Source organism: Drosophila gunungcola (genome assembly GCF_025200985.1).
Source record: "Drosophila gunungcola strain Sukarami chromosome 2R unlocalized genomic scaffold, Dgunungcola_SK_2 000006F, whole genome shotgun sequence".
NCBI lineage: Eukaryota > Metazoa > Arthropoda > Insecta > Diptera > Drosophilidae > Drosophila > Drosophila gunungcola.
The window spans coordinates 102,486-121,747 of record NW_026453168.1 but is presented as its reverse complement, the minus strand read 5'-3'; the positions used below and the strand labels follow the sequence as shown (position 1 = coordinate 121,747).

The 19,262-nt window shown below is 39.1% G+C and overlaps 1 protein-coding gene across 1 annotated transcript in view; it reads left to right on the top strand.

Annotated features, from left to right (window-relative positions):
* The window catches only part of LOC128255188 (uncharacterized), a 61,470-nt gene that overhangs the window by 25,845 nt on the left and 16,363 nt on the right, over nt 1–19,262 (top strand). The window contains 3 exon segments of the mRNA XM_052984749.1: nt 13,131–13,183; nt 16,125–17,133; nt 17,648–19,171. Of these exon segments, the coding sequence (XP_052840709.1) occupies nt 16,219–17,133; nt 17,648–19,171 (2,439 nt within the window). The 5' untranslated portion in view covers nt 13,131–13,183; nt 16,125–16,218.

Genomic DNA, 19,262 nt, shown 5'->3' with positions numbered 1-19,262 from the left:
TCGGGCCTGCATCGTGGGCTTGGGGGAGTGCAACTAATTAAACAGCTGGCAGTTAGAATCTCCCGCTCCTCCTCCAAAACCCCGTCCAGTCCCCGTTTGCCCCGCCTCTGCAGTCCCCCTTTTCCCAGGGAACTTTTTAACGCGCTTATCTTGAAGCTCCCTCCCTTTCTAGATCGGGAAAAGGGGGTTTCTGGTTTCTGTTTGCTTAACAAGTTTGTCCATAAAGTTCTGCCAAACTGCCACATGCCATTCCCGCCTACTGGCCACGTCCCCACCCGATTCCGCCCCCCAATTTACCCGCCCGTGTCCCTGCCACACACACCACTTAAGCCTTTGTCTGAATAAAATTTTTAGTTCAGTTTGCTTCTTTGTGTTACTTTACGTAACATTTTTGGGGTTACTTTGAATAGGAATTTGACTCAAATGAAGAGAAAAATGTATTCAAATATTTATAGGATCAGCAAAATAATAATAAGTGAAATAAAACGTTTCTGAAACTCAATTAAATTTAAAAATAGGTAATTACTTTTTTTGCTAGAGTATACCCCATTCGGATTAAGCATATTTATAACTTTTGCCCCCCAGGCTGGGACTTCAATGGCCTGCCATAAACTCTGTTCGCCGCCCTTTCTTTCTCCTTTCTTTTCCTTGAAAAGAATGCAATGAAGTGAAGCAAACCAGAAAACAAAACTCTTCTTTCTCGGCATTTTCTTTGTGCGTTTTGGACTCTTTTGTTTTGGTTTCCGCACGTGAGCGAGCGTTTTTTATAGCCCCTGACTGCCAGCATCCCATATTCCGCATTTTCCCCCTTTCCCACATTTTCCCGCGAGTCTGGAGGTTTCTCCTTGGGTGAATGCACTTTATGGGACTTGCGGTGTCCGTTATTGTAACAGTTGCCTCGGTTTTCGTTGTTTTCGTCCGGGGAATGAAGCTAACCAACTGAACCCGACTACGCGAGTACTTTGACTTATGACTGCATGAATGACTAAATGACTGAATGACTGACTGAATGCCTGAATAACTTAATGACTGAATGACTGTCTGAAAGAGCAAAGGCTCGGATGTTGGACAGCCGGGGTCGTGCTCATTAAACTGCAAATTTTTGAGTCCGAACACTCAAAAAAATGTTCCCCAGTTTCACAAAGCACAACAACTTAAGTAAAATTTATAAATAATTAATTATATTATTTATTTCTTTTAATAATCATAAGGTCGGTTAAAAGAAAAAATGTCACATTTTTATCAAATTTTTCTTTCTTGTCTCATGATTTTTTTTAATTTATATTTATTAAATTTGCTAAGAGACTGGAGGAGCCAATTGAACATTTTTTTTAAAACACAGGTACTTGATAAATTGGTAGCTTATACTTGAAGACTTAGATATTTTATAAAATTTCTACAAGACTTTTAAATTAAAACATTAGCAATGTACACACTAGAACACGGTATGATTCTTAGGGGACTTGATGATTTAATTTCTTTGACGATTTATATTGTCAATAAAAAATCTTCTACCATTTATCTAGTATAAATATTTACTTGTAGTCTACTGTTGATTCACGCAAGGCTCTTATTCCAAGGAAATACTTGTCATTTTTAAGTTTCCCGCGCATCTTAGATTTATCACTTAAGAGTTTACATTTGTAACATGTAGGTATTTTTGGAGAGTGTGCGAGTTATCCCTTTTACCTCATTTCGTCTTTCCCCCCTGACATTCGGATTTCGTGTGCAATAATTCGCAAAATGCAAAACATTTAAAGCAATTTTCGCGGTTAGCCGAGGCGATCGTTAAGATGAGCCACACAACAACTGCGCCTCAATTAAGCGGAACTGTAACGATTTTTGTGCCCGGCTGTAAATGCTTTTAAATATTTGGGAAATGTAGTAAGTTGGGTGGGCATCGTGGAGCGCGGCACGGATCATAAACAATTCAATGCCTCGGGTGCAACGACGCAATGATGTTTCTGCTGACCCCAACCAACCACTCACTCGACAACCCCACTCACCCCAGTCCCATTACAAAAACTGTACAAATCTGTTGACAGTTTTCGAGGCGCAAATATAAATTTTAACCAGACAATCGTTGTGCGCAGTACACTTAAAAAAATGTATAAACTACAAGATTGAAACCCCTTTTATAAAAAACTTAAAATCAAAAAGTGCATGAAAAATGATAATTGTTAGGAACAGCAAACATTTTGTAGTAAAAGTATTTCAAGAAATATAGAGATTAAAAAACAACATGATTTTTTCTGTGTATATAGAGAGTGGGTGCTTAACAGGGGAGGGATATTGGCTATCGGTGGGAGGTACTTTGAGTTAAGCAAGCCGCGTGTCTGGAATTTTCAATGAATAGCACGCATACGCCGTGGGGTGCCGCTAGTCAAAATATTCTGACCAATGCCTTACCATATTTATTGCAATGCCAAAAAAATAAAGACGAGCGGCAAAACATCGAGCGTGCTTGCCACCTCGCATAGAGTAATAAACGTTCAAATTAATAAGCCAAAAATGTAAACATGAAAGCAAATGTAAAAGAACTTACAATTGTTGACTGGAAATTTTTGTATGTATCTAATTAATTTTGTGAGTAATTTTCCATTATGTTTGGTTTCATGGATCTTTTACAAGATAATTGTTTCACATAATATTTCTTTTTTCTTATTAATTAATTTATTTTCCATATATAATGCTTACGAATATGCCTGTTTTAAAATATTATTTGTTCATTAGAATAAGTTTATAGACTTTTGTTTTTTTCGCATATCTTTTCTAAATGGCCTTTTCCTCACCAAATATGTACTATAAGGCTATTAGAAGAATCAGTTTTGCATATATGTATGCAAAGACAACTATATATTTGATGTAACAAACTAGTTTTTATGAAATGATATAAAAGCTAACAATATTCACCATCTTTGGAAAATTTTCATGCTCAATTTGTGCCAGATTTATTTTCATTTACATACAATAGTTTTCCGTGATAAGAATCCTCTTCCATAAAAGAATAAACCTTGGGCTTTGTCTCCTCGCACTTGCTCTTTGGTGTTGAATGCACTGAAAGTTGCTTAAGGCAGTTTTGAATAATGGTTGATTAGGAGTGCCACCTATAAAAACCAGTAAAGTGAAAGGTGAAGGGAAACCAAATGGGCCTTCGAATGATATATGATGTTGCTTGTACATTTTACGCTCGATGGCCATGTTTCTGTTGACTTAAATATAATACACATTTTTTTAAGCCTCTTTCTCTAATTAACAAACAAAGAGGCAATCAAAAAAATTCATTAAGATGTATTTTCATGCCTCCTGCTTTGCTCTACAAGTTATGTTTTCATTTTTGTTTTCCAGCTTTTCACGATGCCAATGACAACGTTAAAATCAACTTTCCTTTGAAGTCAATTAATTTAAGAGTCGTAATCAAATATTTAAAATATTAATATGTCAACACGCAGCTGCAGTTTAAATTAAATCTTTGTATTCGTTGGAGATAGGCTGTCCCTGACTTTGAACTTGAATGCTGGAATAAATTTGTATACTTTTATTTTTATATGCTGCTCGCGCAAACTTGGGTACAATGCTATGGTTTGTTTTGTTTCACTTTTTCGATTTTGCCTCTTTTTCGCATGTAATTTAAATTTATTTTACAAGCAACCGCTAATGAAGTCACCGGAGCGAATCGTAGAATTGCGTAAGTCTAGACAAAGCTCTAGGGTGGAGGCGATTACTGGGGATTTTGGGGGTTACGAGGGAGAAGGAGAAGGCCATCAAACAGCATAACAAACACGAACATTAAACTTTTCAGCTGAGTCATTTTCAGATAGATAGAAAAATTCAATTGCCTCGTTATTGAGTATATGCATATGGCACCAAACTAACTTTTTGATTTTTTTTTTAAACCTTTAGTAATTTGATTAAAGTTACAGTTTTTGAAAGTAAACATTAATTAACAAATCGACTTGTGTATTAAACTGGGTTCTTCATGGGCAACAGAAACTATATTAATCTAAAAAGTTGGTCCAAAAAGAAGCACGTTTAAATACAAGCTGTTCCTATAAAATTTCAACATGTTCCTTATCAAAAAATGTTTAAACGAAGAAAACTAACTTATTGACTTTAGAAAAAATATTTTACTACCTAATTTCCTGATTTTCCTTATCAATTAATTATTTTTAAAACTGACTACAATAAGCTATAAATTGCAAAATTAAAATTTAAGTGTTTTCTTTTCTTTTACGATTTTTTAATTACAAGGTGATTTTGTGATCTAAAACAGATTAATTTGCAGAGCCATCGAAATTGATAACCTAAATATAACAAATATTTAAGGCGTCACTGTGTTTTCACAACTGCTTTGAGACAGTGTTTTTATCGTTGATTGACTGTCAAGTGATTCATGAACTGATTACATTCGATTATAGTCTTTGTTCTGGAACAAACTGGGTGGGTGATTCAGTATTTCTTTGTTTTTTAATCGAAATCGCAATCCAATGAACTTGCAACAGCAATGGCTGAACATTTTTTTATCCAAGGGCTTAATGCATTAGCGCTTCAATCACCATATCAATAATGCAATTCATCAGACAATTAATAATTCAGCTCAAGTAGACAATAACTCAATTAGGAACGAAAAATGATTTTTGAATAAAAAATGCAAACTGCAGGGGCATGAATTGCATTGAACGGCATTGGGGCGTCAATTGCACAATAATTGAGTCTAAACTTGTCGCTGGGCTTTTCAAATTGCATTTTGTTTTCGATTTATACACATATGCCTACCATACCGGGCAATGCAATTTCGATTGCAATTGCAAATATATTTTTAGTTTGCTGTGCGTAACTTGGTCAAAGCTAAAATGGTTGGCAAATCAGAAAAAACCAAAACCGGGGTAAGGTTGCGGCTAGAGCAGAGAAGACCTCGAAATCACTTCGCCGGAATGCTGCAAATGTTTTGTTTATTTCTGCACGAGCTTTACAATTTCCCATTCGCGGCAGCATATTTGTTTTCGGCGTAATCAAAAAGCCAAACAAAGTCTTTCCGCCTTGGCCACCAGCCAGAAAAGAAATTCTTAAACATTTATTGCCCGCCCGATAGCTTCAATTAACGGTGTGCCCCGGGCACCCACTAAAAGTCAGAGACCAAAAATAATAATATTTATGGAAAAAACACACGTCTGAATCATACGAATTTGCGCAAATCTAGCAAATGGCGAGGAAATGCAATGTTGGACATTAAAATAAATGTCGGAACAAAAGTTTAAAATGGCATGAATCGTTCAAGAAAATAATAAAATGCTAAAAAAAAAGTTTATCACAGTGCTAAAAACAATTTTATTAAGTAACCAAAATAAATATTAAATTCGTGTGCTACAGACTTTATTTAGTTCATATTTATCCTAATAAAATACAAATAAATATCGGTAAATATACAATTAAACAAAGCCACAACTAAATTAGTAATTCTTTCAGTAAACGTTTTTCCATTAATCCGTTCTTAAACTCTCATTCTGGTTTAAATTAAACGTCAACACTTTCAGTCCGCCGCCAATATTGTAAAATGAACATTATTTACTCGTGCATCACATGTTGAAACTTCCGCTTCAATTGACTTTTCGGTTTATTATTGCAGTTTTTTGTGACTTTATGCACTTTTTAATTTTTATGGCAATGTTATGAAACAGCATTTTCATTTATAATGTGGGGGAGTGTGAGATGACTATGGGGCTTTGGCGAAAGCAATCCATTTTCCATATTTGCCTGCAGAGAATGCCATTTATTTTTCATCATTTTTGTAAATTGCTCGTCGGGGCATTTATCCCCCAACCGAAACTCTCGACTATACTGAACTCAACCGAACAGAACTGAACTGAAAGACCGTAATCAGTCACAATTTGTGCGGCAGCTTGCACAACTCAGGCGATCAGCTCAAGTGTTTCCATTTGCAACTGGATTGCAATTGCATCAACATCAATCAGAGTTTGTTGCTTTGACTTGTCACCCACACTTTCCATGCATATGGACATCTGGAGGTGACTGATGGAATTTCAAAGTTGTACTGTCTGTTTTCCCATATTTACTTACAATTCCACACTTATCGTGTTGTTCCTTTTAAGCTGTTTACTAATTTATACATACTTGCTCTTTGTTTATTGCAGGTAAGACGAACAAATGATGGATGCTACTTGGACCAATGACAGTTCAAGATCGTGCAACTACTGATTGCTGGTACTTGTGTAAGACTATTATTTATCTATAAATAGGTATCTCAGATATTGATTACAGTGTAGAGGCTCCCACGTAGCCAATTCCCATTGACGTCACGGAGGCCTTAAAAAAATACACAATCACTTCACGCATTGTAAATAATTAAAGCACGATTTACTCACGATTCATCAACTGAAAAGTCTTATATTTTGTCGATTGTCATATTTAAAGTCCCTATATAATTAAGGGTCCTTAGTCAATAACTGCTTGAAGTCATCGAATATTTAAGTTATCGGCTTAAATGCCAGTAATTCAAACTGCCTGGGATATCCACTTAAAATGTTCCACATGAAAAATTTTAATTTGATTTGCGTGGCATTTTGTAAGCTAAACTGAGCCAAACTGAGCTAAACAATGCGTTGATTGTAAGGCAAACAATGCCAAATAGTTTATAATTTATGGTTTAGTTTATATTCGTGCTTCTTCAAGTATAAATATTGCGTAAACGGATTTTAAGGAAGGACAACGCCCAAAAGCAGGCTGTGTTGATGTTTCAAGTCGCTCAAGCATTTTTCAGGAACTGTGGTGGAAATGTTTCAATTTGCTCAAAACAACAACACAACAGTACCGAGTAGAAACAAATATAGTGGAACTTTATGCCATGCAATATAACTATAATTTAATTAAATTTTCCATTATATAAGCATTTTTAGTTTCAGGTCATATAACCTTAAATTTCAGGCAAATTTTTGAGTTTGTAAGGCAATAATTTTTCTGGGTGTATATGTTATATTAATATAAATTGTAGCTTATCAGATAAATAAGTGCTTTATTTTTTACGTTTTTAAAATTGTAATATACTTTGAAGTACAATTTTCTTCGAAAAAATTCTGTCAATATAATATGGTTATCCATTCACATTAGGTTGATGAAGACCTTTGAGTTGTGGTCAGGAGTCAGTTTTGTGCACGTGTGCGAGTCCTGCCGCAAGGACGATGAAGAGGGGAGCTGACTGACACAACATTCTAACCGCACATGTCCCAAAAATACATAGATATACCGACACCCCCACGCAAACAGGAATGGCAAATATATGCTTTGCAACTTTTAGGAGCAGGTCGTTGCTTCTCGTTTGTGTGTGTGCTGTCAATATTTTATAATGTCATGTGGCAAATTATGGTCTCTGCGAGTATGCCGATGCTACAGCCGTATACAGTTCAATTTATTTACTTGCCATTTGTTCGATTATCCCAGCGACAGTTGTTGTTCTTAAAATTCATTCGGTTTTCGAGATAAATGAACATTTATGCGCTTAATTGAATGCCATGTAATGTAATTGAATCTATGGGAAAATGAAGTGCTTTAATTAATTTGTTACTGACTTATAATTTATACGCACAGAACATTGCTCATACGCCCCGTGGTGCAGGCTCTCTTGCGCTTTTGTATTCGAGAGTTTTAATTGCACATTTTTCAATTAAAAACTATGTGAGAGGGTGCATTCGGTTTGGGGGCGTGAGCTTGCAGATTTGTTTATACAATTGCATTGTTTAATTGAATTTACTGTAACAAATGAGAGGCCAAAGGCAGCGGCGAAAAACCAAACCATACAACAGCATCAAAAGTTCACAAGTGCAATTAATTTTGGGCTGTGTGTTTTCATTCTGTTTCGTTTTTATTTCGCGAGGCGCACAGCTCGATTTCAGCTTTTTGCTCATTTCTGTTTTCGGATTTTACTCTCATTTAATTTGGCCAGATATAAATCAGCAGAAAACGGTGACAATTTAAATGATTCTTTTTATGCCGGTATTTATTTACTTGAGTAAAAACGTGATATGCCAACTGAAGTGCTGGCAAAAGTAGTAACAAAATATATGGTAAACAAAAAACATTTGGAAATTGTGTGTAAGTTATGTTTGAAAATATTTATCTTTTACAATATCTTGTAAATATTTCATTTTAAAAATTTTCGATTTAGAACACCGCAAAATTAATTGATATTTAATAATTATTCAGCATGTTTTCCTTATTTTTCGAGACAATTAAAATCCTTGTGGCTTAAACTTTGACCCAACAACTAAGGATGCCTCAATTCCACTTTGATTCAAGCTTCACAAACTCGACAAAAAAGTAAAATGCTCTTAAAGTTACCAGTGGCAACTTTTCTCGTTCATTTTCCTCTGGCAAAAGTTTGTTTTTTTTAGAATAGTTTTGCTTCCGCTTGTGTCTATCATTCAGCTGCTGTTGTTTCATCTGTCTGCTTCTTTGCATTACATATTCCTTGGCTGCCGGAGGAGCCAGGATCTGTGCTTCCGCCCAAAACTCCTCCCTTTTGCCATTCTGCCATACTGCTATTTTATGGCAGTTTCGAACAGGAAATGTTAAGCACGGAAATCATGCGCGCCCGACTATGACAACGACATCGAAATGCTTTTTCTTCAGCTCTTCTGCCTTTGTGCATTTCCCTGTTATCTGACTGGCTTTGTCTCGGCATGCCGGCAATGTTATATTGGAAAAGTCGGCAATAATTTAAGCCAAGAACATTTACATTTTGCTTACATAAGATTGGGGTTCAACCTGTCAGGATGAATACTTTTTAGAATTTTCACAGCGATGAATATCAGTTTGGTATTTCTATTTCAACTTTTTTTATGAACGATACCAAATCTGTTTGGTTTCAGCTCGTCATGATGGGAACTTTCTATCTTAAAAAGCTTGTGAAAAGTTGTTCGTTCACTCAAACCATGTATCCATTTCCTAATTTCTTACAGACTGCATGTACTTTTATAAGTTTCATAAAATTTTTCCATTTTTCACGCCTTTATAAACATTTTCAAGCTATCTTTAGCTCAAAATCAAGCTATCTTTCGTTCAAAAATTTGACAAGCTTAAAAATGTAGTTCCAAACCAATTTTTTTGCTCTTAAGCTTGTTAGATGAAATAAATTTAAGAATTTCAACAGCTATTTCAAGCAAATAACTTTTCCCTTCCATTTAGTTCACAATTTTCATTTTAATGGCAAAAGTGTGCCCTTCTCAACGCGTTGTAAGAATATTAAATTATTAAAAAAAAGCAAATAAAATCTGCTTTCTATTCAGTCTGTCAGGAAGCATAATTTTCTGAATTTTCTCAGCCACCGCATGGCAGTTCTTTCATCAAGCTCTCAGAACTTCTGCTATTGGCACTTTAATGGATACACATGAAAGGAAGTGAACTGTGCCAGAAGTGGGTGCAACGATTGGGTGGAATAGGGCACGCAGAGGCAGCAGATGTTGCAAGGAAGTGCGGTTGCAAGACGTCGCTTTTGTGTTGTTTTGTGTCTTTTCCCAGCGACATGAAAATGGCGTCAGCTGCAATAGAGCAACTTCCTAGACCCCCGAGCTAAAGCTAAATAAACGGAATTGAGATTTTGTTAAATGCTGAATGCTGATTGCCCAAACCCTAATAAGCCTTGCGTGAGTCTTTAACTTGTGCAATTTCCTCGGAAAACATGGCCTTAAAGGCAGTCATTAGCGAAGCTTGCTATCCATCTCCCCAGATTGGGTGTTAGCTTTAAAAGTTTTCTGTTTGGCCGGGTACGGGGCGTATACGTAATGCACTTTCAGCTTTCCTCATTCCTCACACTTGTATCTTGTTTATTTAATATTATACCATCTCCCCATCTGTCTTGTCTAGACTTTCGAGTGCTTCTCGTTCAACCGCCCACCTCCCCCAAACTGGGCGTGACGGCTGAAAGAGTTTCGAGGATTCGCGTGGTATCTGTTGGATGTGCAATGTAAAATCTCATTTTCGAGGCTCAATTCCAGCGGGGAGGGTCCCGTTCAAATTGCAACTTGACTCGCTGCAATTCTTTTCAGGTGCCAGGTGAGACTGACTGCCTTATGTCACGTACTTGATTGCGATTCTATTGGCCCGGCATTGGTTATTGATGAACCGGTCCTCTACTTTGACTCGTGGCTATGCTTCTGCCAAGAATCGATACTCTGTATTGGCAAACTTTGCTGCTTTTGAAAGCAATCCTTAACAAATAAATAAAATAAAATTGATGTTGTAAAATAAATAGAACAGTACTAATGAGGAGAACACTTTGTAACACTAATGTCTGAATTATCTGGGTAGTAAGGGGTGTCAGCTAAAAGTTTAAGTAAATCGCAAATTCCAAATAAACCATATCGCTTGATTTATGTATACGCAAAAACAAATGCTTAGTCCTGAAATGTTTGGCTTCCGTTTAACTAAAAAAATTTTTGTCTGAAAAATATTTATATGTTTCCATTTAAACAAGTTAATAACACTTATTAGCCTTGGAGCTTTATCACATATAAACAGCTTGCACTAAGTACACACAAAGTAGAGTGGTGCTACTTAACTGATATAAAATATTTTTGTGTTCTCTTAACTTATTATAATCTTATTAAACAAGCAAAGTGTGCTAAATGGAATTGTCATTTTGATGTGAGATTAGGCTTAAGCATGGCTCTAGAACTTTTGTTAGCCATCCAACCATGATGTCATTCAGTATTGTTAGAGTCTTTAATTGGATTTAGGGGCCTGAAATGACTGCAGGCTGGGCTTAAAGCTTGACTTAGCCAGGACTTAATTGAGATTCCACCTTATGGCGCAAAACTGATTAATTTGTTACTCGTGTGAGTTCTTTGGCTTGGCTTGCTGCAGGATTGCAGGCAGCCTTAAACGGAGAAGCAAGGACTTAAGCCGATTATGCGGTGTGGCTGTGTTAATCCTCTCGCTGCCCTTCTGCTGGACATGAGATATTGTCTTGCCTCTCATCCGCTCTCTCTTTTGGCCAAGTCAACCCTTTATTGAAGCTAATTAGACAGAGAATGGTGTTGCCGTCGCTTTCTCACTCTCACCATTTCCCCCAGCTCCCTTGTTAAATATGACAAATATCACACATACGCTCTGTTGGTGGCCGGCAGTAGTCAGCAGTTGATAAATCTTTCTCAAGCTGTTTGTGTTTGCCCAGTGACGTCAGCAAATGCGTGTTATTTGCTTTTTTGATTCCCTCTTCATACTTTTAGCTGTGATTACACAACTTTCTACTGTCATCGGCCAAAGCGGATCACCGTTGAAACTTGATAAATGAATCGATAACTTGTGTCCCTGACTTTACTTGGCTTCCTCCCTTCTTCTGTAATCGATGGAAAACCTGTCAGCCAACTGGTAGTTATGTCATGAGCAGTCTGCAATTACAATTAACTAAATTTCCCCTTAAGTGTGTGGGTGTAGGCGCACCATGAACATGGAGTAGCACAATTTTCAGGGCAACCTGAGTGTCTTCATATAATGCATATGCATAAGCACATATGTGCATATGTGCAGTTGTTTGTGTGACCACTTGGCCAGGCCTAACCCCGAAGTAAGTGGCCGCAAGCCTCGAGTATTGTTGGCGGGTCGCGAGTCTAATTAGCAGCTTACACACACGCACACAGCGACAGACAGCCAATTAAAATTCCCTTTTAGCCAACCGTTGATGATGGCCAAAAGGTAGTTAACTTAAATTAAGACCCGAGTCTAACAACAATTAATTGAGGCTTTGGAGCGGTCCATTAGAATTTGTATACTCCAAAACCAATTTCGTCTTTGGTTAGTTTTGAATAATAATAATATACAGTGTGTTTTTATACCCTTGCAGAGGGTATTATAATTTCAGTCAGAAGTTTGCAACGCAGTGAAGGAGACGTTTCCGACCCTATAAAGTATATATATTCTTGATCAGCATCACTAGGAGAGTCGATCTAGCCATGTCCGTCTGTCCGTCTGTCCGTCTGTCCGTCCGTTTATATGCAAACTAGTCTCTCAGTTTTAAAGCTATCTGCATGAAACTTTCCCAAAAGTTGTCTTTCTATTGCAGGTAGTATATAAGTCGGAACGAGCCGGATCGGACGACTATAGCATATAGCTCCCATAGGAACAATCGGAAAAATAAATGAAAAAAAATTATAACTTTGCTGTTTTTTAATTTTTTGTTTAGTTCTTCGACATATAGTAATGGTAAAATATTTCCGATTTACGGTTTAAATTTCATCAAAATCGGACGACTATAGCATATAGCTCCCATAGGAACAACCGGAAAAATAAATGAAAAAAAATTATAACTTTGCTGTTTTTTAATTTTTTGTTTAGTTCTTCGAGATATAGTAATGGTTTAATATTTCAGAATTACGGTTTCAATTTCATCAAAATCGGACGACTATAGCATATAGCTCCCATAGGAACAATCGGAAAAATAAATGAAAAAAATTATAACTTTTCTGTTTTTTAATTTTTTGTTTAGTTCTTCGACATATAGCAATGTTTAATTATTTCAGAATTATGGTATAAATTTTATCAAAATCGGACGTCTATAGCATATAGCTCCCATAGAAATAATAAAAATATATAAAATAACTATCTAATAATTGAGCTGCAAATAATCATAGTTTCAATGTTTTTTTTTAGCACATACTCAAGTAAATCATAATTTAAATGTTTTCAAAAGTATTTAATTAATGCAATAGCTGCAAGGGTATATGAACTTCGGCTTGCCGAAGTTTGCTTTCCTTCTTGTTTTTAATTCAGATGTATTTATTATTATCACAAATAATTAATTTGATATATATTTAAAATAATGTATGATACTACAATGATTTATAAGTTCGTAGTTCTCTCATCATCGTAACACTTAAATTATATTGCTACTCATATAATATTTATTTAGAATTATTAACACCTATCTATTTTAATCTTTTTAGTGCGCTTTCGTGTCAATTCAATTTCCTGTCTGGCATTATTTTATTTTCCGAAATCTCAGTCTCACTACAAACTGATTTAAAATATTACATTATTCAACAATTTGATACATTAAAATGCAAATAACATTTAAAAATTTAATTTTAAATAACGCATTTAAATTATTCATTTTTTTCCAGGTTCACCCAGGAATTCAGGGATTCTATTGCATTTGCTGGCCATTTGAATTATGGTAAGTGTTGCTTTGGTTTATTTATTGATCGCCGGCGGTAATTGACTGAAACAATTCAGTGTTTTTGCCGCTCGTTCAGTTCGGCTCTTCATTAATTCCGTTTCGGCCAATTGACGTATGTCAATTAGTTTCCCTGCTGTTGCGATGATGAAACAAAACCCCATTTGTTGTTTGGGATTTGCGACTTGATTGCCTGATTGCGGTGTTGGAGATGAAGTTTCATTGCATGTCATGATTGGGTGATTTGACAGTTTCTCGTAGATATAATTAGCACCGGATGCAGGGTGAACGAGTTGCAGAATTAGTATGGAAAACAATTGCCTCCTCTGCATCGTTGCTTTCATCAATCTTCGTTTGGCAGCGACTTCCACTTTCCCCTCCGCTTAAATGGCGTTAAATGTAAATGAACAAAAGACAAATTTCGCAAATTCACAATGTGCGCCAAAGGTGATTAATTTTGCCAAGAGACATGCCACTTGCCGCAGCCCGAAATTCAGGCAGTCAGTGTCAGCCGGGCGGCAAATGTGTCTTGTAGACGTCCGCCCCTGCACCTCCACTTTGCGCCCCATCACACCCTCGCCCTTTTGTGGCAACGCTTATGTGGGCGTGGGCAAGCAATTTATCTTTCACTTTTTCAGTGCTGCAGCTTGTGGCTTCTCTTTTTCGCTCTACTTTCTCAGCACGACAAAAGAAAATTACAGAACAAATTTCTGCATCAGTATCATAATTATTAGTGCATTCATAAATTATTCCTTTTTACATTACAACAATGAAGCAATAAAGTAATAATGCTTAGATTTTTATAAGTTAACGAAATTAAACTTAAATTTATGATTTTTTTATTATTCTTTATTCTGATAAATAGTTTTCTTTTAACGTTGTGCTGCTATTGGGGAATAAATAGAACAATTTTTTGATTTGTTATACTTCGAATACGGAATTAAAGGGAAACTGTGAAGATATGTACTTTTTTCTTGGCGTGTCTTTCAGTTTCTCAGTTGAGCTCGGCAATTATGCGTAATTCGCATTTTTTCGCTGCATACTTCGGTGCGTTGTGCTGATGCGGGATGATGTGGGCTCTGGACTCTGAAGGTTGAGCACTTGAGGGGCGATGGCTAGGGAAAGGCATGCCAAAAATTAATACAGCCACATACCTCGAATGGCGAACTGGCATGTGCAGCTTAAGCCAGCTGCGGCTTCAGTTTCCACTGCCATTGTAATTAAGTTGAAATTAATGGAAAATTCCTGCACTTTACCGCAGAGTTCAGTGAAACAGTATGGCCAAGATAAAGGCGAATGCACACAGTGCGGCTAAAATTACGAACGTAAGATATGCGAACGTAACTTTTATCAGGCTGGTGATCCAGAAACTTTTCTTCTTTCGTTAAATTATCCATTACTATAATTATTTTTGCCGAGTGTGCCTTTTAAAGTTTATCCAATAAAAACATTTTTTATCCAATTCTAGATGCTCGTTTTATCTAAATTACCAAAAATTGTATTTTTCCCTTTATTATTTTCAATTTGCTGACCATGGGGAATATTTTTGGGCACACTGGCAGTGGCACCTGACCAGGCTCAAAGAGAAAAATAACTTAATTGACTCGATGGATGCTGTGGAGAGAAGCAAATGGGCTGATATATCCTCCAGAGACATCTCCCCTGCCCACACTTATCCCCTCTTTTCTGTTGTACTCTGTTCGCGGGGCGAGGAGTTTGCGAATTGAAATTGGTTTCCTTGTTGTTGCATTGGCATCGCAATGCAAATTTCTTTTCTATAGGATCTGGTTGCGAGTCGAACAATTTGCCGATTAATTGCCATTAAATTGGCCTGGTATAGTTGGAAATTTAAGGGATTAGCGGCCGTGGTTATTCACATGAAAGCCATGGTAAATGGCAAAGGGCCCCAGGAGATTTTCTGGCCATGATGGATGCGAAAGCTCAATCAAATTTGATGCTCAAATGAGAAAGCAACATTGAAAGCCACTCAATATGGCTATCCATTCAGGCTTATAATCATATAATCAAATGTTGTTCAGTGAGGCTTATAATGAAATAATCAAATATTATTCATTCACATTTGTATGAAATTCTCCGGACACCACCGTCATTTTAATTGTGATCCATCGATTAGCTAGAATCATTCGTTCGTTTATGTTGCTTGCCAACAGTCACAAAAAAAAACGTATTTTTGGGCAGTATAAATTCCAATGGGAAATCCCTGCACAATAGCAAATGCTATTCTAATCAGAATCCAGAGTCTCCGATTCCCTTTCGGCCAATTGCCATAAATCCAATAAAGCCGTAAATGCAAATGCGGGTGCAGCTGCCAGCAATTGCATGAAATTGGGAAGGTAGCTGCTGTTTCTATAAGGAATACTCTTTGAATGAAAGGTTATATTGGTTTCATACACCCTTCAAAGGGTAATTTTACTTATGAAGCTCTACTTCTTTGATTTTTAAATAGGAAAGAGTGTTAGAACCATTTTTATTTTTTGAATATATGTACATATTTAAAATATATGACATGTTTTCATTGTTTACTAATTTTTGATTAAGTAAAATTGTTTTCAAATTTAAACCAAGAACAAAATTTAGAATCAAAGTAAATTAAATCAAAAACAATCAAGAGAAGAATTATTATATCAGTTAAATAATATTTTCTGTTTATCAAATACTAACTCAATACAAACGGCTTAAGTACAGTTTTCGAATTACCATATTTAAGCAATAGCGTTTTAGTTGAGCTAGCTGTGCCGAACATTTCTGTTTGTTACTTTTTGGTTGACTTATCAGATTCGAATAGAGAGCAGTTGAAAAATCTCTCTACTATTTATAGATCGTTTACCAGCCACAAAACATCCTATCAGAACTTGGAAAAATCTTCGGATTGCCAATTGAATTGAACAAAACTAATTGCTAATTGTTTTTTCTATAACAGGCCTTTGTCAACATGACGGTGCCGTCGCCAGCCACGGTTAAGCTGAGCAGATTCTTCACCACAAGCCCGCTGATCGAGAGCAATCTGGGCCAGAATGCGGCCACCAATGGCGATGCCATCGATGCCAGCGTCGACGGGATTGCAGCCGACTGAAGTGCTTCCGGTGCAACAGGTGCATGTGCATGCCACGCCCTCCAATCCGCAGGAGATTCACCAGGACCGGAGTCCACACAACCACCACGCCAAACTGCCACCGCTGGAACTGCTGGTGGAGAACAAGATCAGCTACAGCAGCTACCAGCAGCACAATCAAAACCGCTCCAAGCGGAGTTCCCTGACCAGTCCCTCGTCCAGTGAGGATTGTGTCAGTGCTGTCAGGGCTAGTATCTTTGATGACGCCGCCGAGAGTTTTGTGATCAATTTCCCCTCGGAGTCGGCATCCTCGCAGCACCTGCTGCCCTTGTCGGAGACTGTGCCGTTGCTCACCCACATCGAGGCCACGGTGGTGGATAAGCAGCGTTCCATAAGGCTGAACAAGAATAGTGCCTCGCTGATCTTTACCAAGAAGGAACTGAACCAGGGAAACCATCAACATCACCATCACCATCATCATCATCAGCAGCAGCAAAGGCGGCAGCACCACAGCAGTCTCTACGGAGTGGGCAGGAAGCCCACCAAGCACCTGCCACCTACCAGAGGTCAGCATCAGCGTCGAAGCCTACCGCTCAGCTATAACAACAATCTGGTGACCACAGCTCCAACAGGAGGAGGGGGAGGCGGAGCAGGAGCCGGTGGGGCAGCCAAGCTTGTGCCGCTTAAGCAGCAGCAGCATCAGCACCAGCATCAGCACCAGCACCACGGAGCAGGCCACACGGCACCACCCACGGCCAACGTCGTCGTTGCTGCTGGAGCGGGGGCTGCGGCTCCGTCCGCCCGCAAGCAGCTCTCCTACTCCTGGTACGCGCCCGTCTACAGTGCCCTCGAGGAGGAGCTGGAGCAGGACTCGCGGGTGGGTGAACTTAGATTTTTACACATTCTAAACAATTTAAGTAATTTAAAAATTTTTAAAAATATAATCATTTTTAATGTATTTTATATTTTTATAATTTAAATGTGTAATTTTAAAATAACTTATTGCTCTAAAATATTCAAAGCATTTTAAATTAACTTACTTCACATGACTTATTTAAATATAATTTGTTTACCAGATTTTAAGACATAAATCCTATTTTATATTCGAATTTCTTGAATCATGCATGTTATTACCTGATTGCAAAAGACCTTAAAAATAAATGCAAAATATTTAAATTTAAAAGTTTGTTTTGCTCTTTAAGAGCTTCGAGCTCTTAAGCACTATAAAACTCATAATAATATAGCTATTATTAAATTACTTTTTCTACATGTTGTAAAGTTATTTAAATACAATTACTTGAAATAGTATAACTGAAGGTCTGTCTTTTTAAAACATCGAAAATTTAAAATTTAAATGCATGTACTCACTTTCCCAATGTTTATCCCTGCAGGACTCCTCGCCAATCCACAATCTGGCCAACACAAAGCAGCACCAGCGCTCCGCCAGCCAAAAGGCCACCACCGTCCTGCATGCCACGCCCCGCCACGACCACGCCCTTGATTCCGCCGACGCCGAGACGGTTGCGCTGCTGGACACGCAGGCGCGCAGCAAGGTCATCATTTCCTCGGCGAATGGCGACGCTGGCGGAGCAGGGGCTGGAGGTGGATTTGGTGGAGGCGGCGGAGGATCTGGTATCGGCGGAGCTCTGGCTGCGAATGGAGGTGATCTGGAGAGTTCGCTGGGACTTTCCGGCGGTGGGCAGTTGCCGCGAAGGCGTCGCTTCGAGAACTTTCTCAAATCGCTGGTGGGACTCAAGGCGAGCAGCAGTCGCGGAGGAGGTGGAGGAGGAGGAGGAGGGGGAGGTGGCGGTGTCGGTGTCGGTGGAGGCGCAGCTGAGCGAGAACGACCCGCCTCCCCAGAGATACGAATCACCCGCACTCCCTCCGAGCAGGATGTGGTGCTCCGGGATCCCTCTGGCCGGCAGCTAGCCAACGGCCAAGGACATGCCAGCCTGAGCATCAGCGGTTCGAGCAGCTCCTTGAATGTGGTCCAGCAGAAGATATGGCACCTCATGCGACGCGAGGGAAGCGCCAGCAGCCTGCACCAGGAGAAGTCCCAGTCGATTGTCCAGTACACGGGACTGCGCAAGTGCGAAACAGTCCTGGCCCTCACCCGTCAATCACAGTCGCACGGCCAAGTGCACGGCTTGAGCCAGAGCCGGAGTCAGGGACATTCGTTGGCTGTCCATGGCAGCGGGATATTCAGTTCGGGTGGAGTGGAGCAGATCCGACCACTGAACCGCCTGCGTAACTCTGTGAGCAGCATTAATGGCGTGGGCACCTGTTCACGTTGCTCCAGCTTGTTATCCCTGGCTGCCTCCGGATCGCGTTACTCCCTGGCCAATGGCTTTGTGCCACGGCCGAGCTCGGCCCACAATCACCACGAAGCGGGAGTGGAAGGAGAGGAGCAGCGGCGGGCGCAGGAGCCGCACATCAATGTGAATGCCCAGATCAGACTAAGCGGTGGAGCAACTGCCAACGCGACCAGTCCCAGTCCGCCGTCCAATGTGACCACGGCCACGCTGCACTCCAGTTCCGCCAATAATCTGAATGTGAATCAGGAGGAGCAGCAGCCCACGTCCACGCCCGCCACCACGCCTTGTGAAGCACCCGGAGGCGGCGGCGAATTGGGACCCTTTGGAACCAATCACGCTTATCCACTGACCGTGAGCTCCCTGCTCTCCATGGCCAGTGCGAATCAAGCCGCACAGGCTTGCTGCGTTCGGGATGGGATTGCGTTGAAGCGCCGCGAGATGCTCGGCTCTGCCGATGCTACGCCCTCGGTGGGCACTCCGGCCACGCCCACCACCACCACCACGTTCCAGCCCTTCACCTGCAAGCTGTGCCTCATCGATGTGGAGGATGTGGGCGAAGCCATGGCGCTGCAACAGTGCGGCTGCCAGTTCTGCATCGAGGTGAGTGCCATTTCCAATTTTTTATTCAAATTTATTTATTTATATATGAAGAACTAAAGAAGCATTTTTATAGAACTCAAACCAGTGAGTA